Source organism: Atta cephalotes (genome assembly GCF_000143395.1).
Source record: "Atta cephalotes unplaced genomic scaffold scaffold00081, whole genome shotgun sequence".
Classification (NCBI taxonomy): domain Eukaryota; kingdom Metazoa; phylum Arthropoda; class Insecta; order Hymenoptera; family Formicidae; genus Atta; species Atta cephalotes.
In genome coordinates this window covers 44,908-49,915 of record NW_012130145.1, presented here as the reverse complement: position 1 = coordinate 49,915, position 5,008 = coordinate 44,908, and the positions used below count along the sequence as shown (strand labels likewise).

At 30.3% G+C, this 5,008-nt stretch overlaps 1 protein-coding gene across 1 annotated transcript in view; it reads left to right on the top strand.

Annotated features, from left to right (window-relative positions):
- Positions 1-979: 979 nt before the first annotated feature.
- LOC105624503 (tuberin) overlaps positions 980-5,008 on the top strand; it is a 10,043-nt gene continuing 6,014 nt past the window's right edge. The window contains exons 1-14 of the mRNA XM_012205863.1: positions 980-1,058; positions 1,147-1,283; positions 1,417-1,610; positions 1,684-1,887; positions 1,962-2,136; positions 2,572-2,772; positions 2,883-3,024; positions 3,122-3,270; positions 3,336-3,508; positions 3,608-3,776; positions 3,844-4,065; positions 4,199-4,460; positions 4,539-4,657; positions 4,743-4,907. Coding sequence (XP_012061253.1) covers positions 980-1,058; positions 1,147-1,283; positions 1,417-1,610; positions 1,684-1,887; positions 1,962-2,136; positions 2,572-2,772; positions 2,883-3,024; positions 3,122-3,270; positions 3,336-3,508; positions 3,608-3,776; positions 3,844-4,065; positions 4,199-4,460; positions 4,539-4,657; positions 4,743-4,907 — 2,391 coding nt within the window. The remainder of the gene's footprint in view (positions 1,059-1,146; positions 1,284-1,416; positions 1,611-1,683; positions 1,888-1,961; positions 2,137-2,571; positions 2,773-2,882; positions 3,025-3,121; positions 3,271-3,335; positions 3,509-3,607; positions 3,777-3,843; positions 4,066-4,198; positions 4,461-4,538; positions 4,658-4,742; positions 4,908-5,008) is intronic.

The window sequence follows — 5,008 nt, the reverse complement described above, 5'->3', positions numbered from 1 at the left end:
TGATACATTATTAAATTCATGATATTTTTTATTATATAAACGTTCCATAAATAAGTACTTGTAATGCTATAATATATTATCTAGGCTTATATATGGCCACAAAATTACAATTTTTTCTCTCTTACATTTATTATCATCTCTATTGATAATCAAACTCGGATGATAACACTAAATCATGTTATATAGTTTTAAATAAAAATCAAGTATTAATCAAGTATTATTGAGTTTTAAATATATAGATACATGTTTACAAAACTCATAAAATTAGTACTGTATTATCAGTTTCTTACATTTTTAAATTTGGACAGTACGTGAACTTCTATAAGGCCAGGTGTTTTTAATAGTTTTGTTCTTTTTGGCTGAACTTTTGCAGTTCAATTTTCTTCCTTTTTTCTCTAGAAAGAAAGAAGAGGAAGAAATGAAGTGGTGCAAAAGTTCAGCCAAAAAGAACAGGTCTAATAACTGACAACACTTATGATCATCGTTTGTCGTTGTTTAACATTTGACAAACAAGGATGAAATGATTTTTAAGCGTGGAGCGTGAACAGGACCGCGGCCGAGGTATGTCGTGTTATTTGCACTTTTTGCACTTAGTGTCTTTATTCTCTCTCTTTTCAATGGTTGAATATATATTTATCCCATTTTAAGTGCAAACATTTTTGGGAATGTCAAGCAATGCAACAAACCTAGTATCTCATCGACGATTATCGATGATCAAGTGATTCCTTCGCGCAGAGCTTAACAGAGATTCAAATATGATATATAATTGACTTGATTATCGGGTATGCAATTGTGTAGCTACGTAGTTCGGATCAACGTTTTATGAGTGTAGCTGGCATCATTGATTGTCCTGATTGTCACTTGTTGTCACCGGTTGGATTGGTGTACTCAATTTCAGCTTCTTCTCTATTTTTGATATGTTCAGTGTAATATTTATTGGATACGTTTTTTCACAAGTTTCCTTAAATTTTAGACTAAAATGTCGAAAATGAATTCGAAAGATAAAGACAACAAAACATTGCACGATAAACTCAAGCAATTTTTTCGCATAAATAAAGGTAAACGTATTACATTTCGAATATCTCGTATGTCGCAAGTTGCACGTTCGGTCTGATATTTATAATTATATCGATCGTCTTTTTGCAGGAAGTTATAAGAGTCGCGAAGAATTCACTTTGACTTATGATATCGAAAAAGAAATTAGTCCAGACAGTCCAGTGCATCATCGTACGAAAGCGATTAAAGAGCTTCGTGACGCAGTGCTCAATCAACAGTGGGAAGATGTATATATATATATTCTTATCTACATTTATCTAAAAAAAACTACAGAGTGTCAATCCAAATGTATAAGTATAAAAGATCAGACAAAAATAATGCTTTACGTTTAACTTTTTTTCTATTTGTTTCTAATAACAGAGAGCGGCTGAACGTTTATGGAATTTAGTTCAAGACTTACTAGGAAAGGATGTTCCTCGCGAACATAGGCATTTAACCTTGAATTTTTTAAAATGCCTTGTACAAGGACAATATTCTAAACTTTCATCATTGATGCGTGTAAAATTTTTCATGGTGGTGAAGGAATATGATATTCCTGAAGATATTGGTCCTAGGTTTGACAAGCAATATTCATTACTTTATTTTAACTATTGCTGTTTTGTCTCTATCATTTTTTTGATATTTCAGATTGGAATTATTACAAACATTAACAGAACATGGGAAAGATATTTTACATTTGGAAGAAAGAATGGGTCCTTTTCTATTAGAATGGATGCCTACAGTAACAGCAGGAGATGGGAAAAGAGGAGCTGAATTTTTGTCTCTTCTTGTTAATGTTATCAAATTCAACTCTGCTTACATCGATGAAGATATTATATCTGGTCTCGTCCAGTAAATAAAAATCATTTTCTTTTTCTAATAATAAGTAAAATTACTTATATAATAAGTTATCATAATTTTTCCAGATATATTTCTCATTTGTGTTATTATAGTAATAATACCGAAGTTGTTTCTGGATGTTTGGAAGCTCTCGATGCAATTATGTGTTATAGTAATTTGCAATCTGACTCGTTGCAAACCTTTATTATAGCCTTGTGCAGAAGTGTAAATGTTGAGACTTATTGCCAAACAAGTTGGAAGGTACAATAATATTTAAATGTGTTCAGAAACATGTAAAAATCTTTTTCTTTATTGATTATTTACTACAAATAGATATACTACATTTATTTATACATATAAGTGATATACATTCTATACTGTACTATATATATATAGTATTGGGTTGTCCGGAAAGTTCGATGCCGACTAACCTATATAATTTAATAAATGTATACTAAAATTTAAATCTTTTGCGTTTTAATTTTCCTTCAACATCGGCATGAACTTTCCGGACAATCCAATATATGTAGAATATGTATAGTATATATATTATACATATTTTATACATATATACAAATAATTTTCTTTTAATAAATTTAAAATGTGTATTACATATGTTCTAAAATTAGTAAATAAAATATGGAGTATATACATATATTATATACTCTATATTATACATTATATATGGTTTTACAGATTATGCGAAATTTATTAGGAACACATATGGGTCATTGTGCTTTATATACAATGTGCCGCTTGTTACAAGATACTAACTTTCAACGTGATGTTCGTCTATTACGAGGTGCCGTGTTTTATGTAAATATGGGTTTGTGGGGTACGCATAGAATACCAAAATTAGAATGTACGCCAGCATCTGTTTTACCTTCGTTCTATCAAGTATGTATACACATCTGTTTTACCTTTATTTTATGAAGTATTGATGCATATGTATACATACGTGCGATATTAGATATAATAAAATGTATGATGACTCTGTACATTAACAGGCTCTACAGTGCAATCATCCAATTGTTATGTATGAAGTCACCTTATCAATACAAAGATTGGTGAATAAGTATGGTAATGAATTATGGGATCCTACATGGAGCATCATTCTTGATATCATAGAAGAAATTATTACTCACACTGGTAAAGCTTATTAAAACTATAATAATGTATATTTGTTGTTATTATATACATACATATGTATATATAATAAAATTATGATTTTTATGCATTGTTTTAGAAACTAGTAATCAGCCAGCAACCAAACAGGTTTCTACGAGTTTACATGAGACGATGACTAATATTGAAAGTTTACTTGATGCAAACAATTATAACGGTTGCGTACAACGTTTTTATGATCTTGTTGAACGTTGTAGCGATTCTCGACCTGTAAGTGCATATAGATTCAAAATAATGTAGGTGAATGTTTCTAAATATTATTTTTTTATTTTTAGGAAGGATCTGTATTAAAATTAATTGAATACAGAGCTTCTATGATAGGTCCTACATATTATCAATGGCAGACCAAATTAGGATCTTTGATGGAACGTTACTACAAAATTGAAACACGTACAACCATTAGAATGAAGGTTTTGGATGTTCTAACTAATGTCATTTATGTTAATAGGTATTATAAATCTTCTTGATTTAATAACACTGCTGCGCTCTAACTTTCTCTTATATTCATATAGACATGTATATATTATTATAAACATCGCTTATATAGATCTAGATATGAAGATGAGCTTATTGAGCGAATAGTTGTACCATACACACAACATGTGGATGTAGATCCAGATATTACAATACGCACTGTCACAGCAAATTTATTAATAGATCTTTGTTTGGAATGTGATACTAAGCGATGCATAGAACTTTTAGATATACTGGAAAAGGTATTCAAATTACTTAAGTACAAAAATGTGTATATGCATTTATAGTGAGATAATTTGTTTATTTTAGATAATCAACAAGCCTTTCACATCAGACACTCCAATATCTATGGATGCCGATATTAAAGATGTAAAAACTGCTGTTGTTGGAGTTATAAAGATATTTACTTCTAAAATTTATCGTTTACCATCGAGTCATGCAATTTGTGCTTACAAAATTTTAGTGAATCATCTTGAGCAACATTACAAAGATCCCTCAGTTTTCCATGATGTATCAACAACACGTTATTTGGTAATTATATTTTGTTAATAGGCTAAAACTTATAAATATACATATACACACATGCGTGTACGCGAACACGCACACATGCACACATACTTACACTCACACTCATGTATATGCACTATAATGTAACATATTACAGATTTTTGAGTGTTTTTTAAAAATCAGAGCAAATTCTTTGCATCATCTTGGTATATTAGATGCATCAAATACTACTGTAACACGATTTAGTCCATATCTTGTTTTGGAACATGGTACAAGTGAACGTATGAACACTGCAGGAGGTGGCAACAGTCCTCCACCTGCAAGTCCAGTGCCATTGCAACATTTATCTTGTCATATTACTCCGATATCTTTGACTCATGGGTGTAAAACTATTATTTCTTGTATCAAACAAGAAAAAGGTAATATCTTAAAATAATTTTGTTTTTTTACATGCACATACGTAATATGTATTCATACATATATTTTTTTCTTGACAGATTGGAAAGTTTTATTTCTTATATTAAAAGAATTACCTCAAGTGATGCAGAATAGAGCACTGGTGTTATCTCGTCATAGTAATGATATTGACTTTTTTGCAGCAGCTTTATGTTCAATGGTTAGTTAACTCTTTATTCTTAATCTCTTATAAGCATTATATTATTTCCTAAATACTTATTAATTTCGTTAAATATAATATTTAGGTGAGTGACAAGAGTTTGCGTCTCCCTGAGTCACTTTATAATGTTCCACCTAAATTTACTCTCTCCGAATTCCGAGTCTACGTTTTTCCCGTACTTGCATCTCTAGCATCATATCATGCACATTTGGAACCTTATTTACAACAAAATTTAATAAAATGTCTAGAGGTAAGAGAAAAAGAAAAATATATATTTCACAGAATATGTAATAAGAGAGAGAGAGAGAGAGAGAGAGAGAGAGAGAGAGAGAGAGAGAGAGAGAGAGAGAA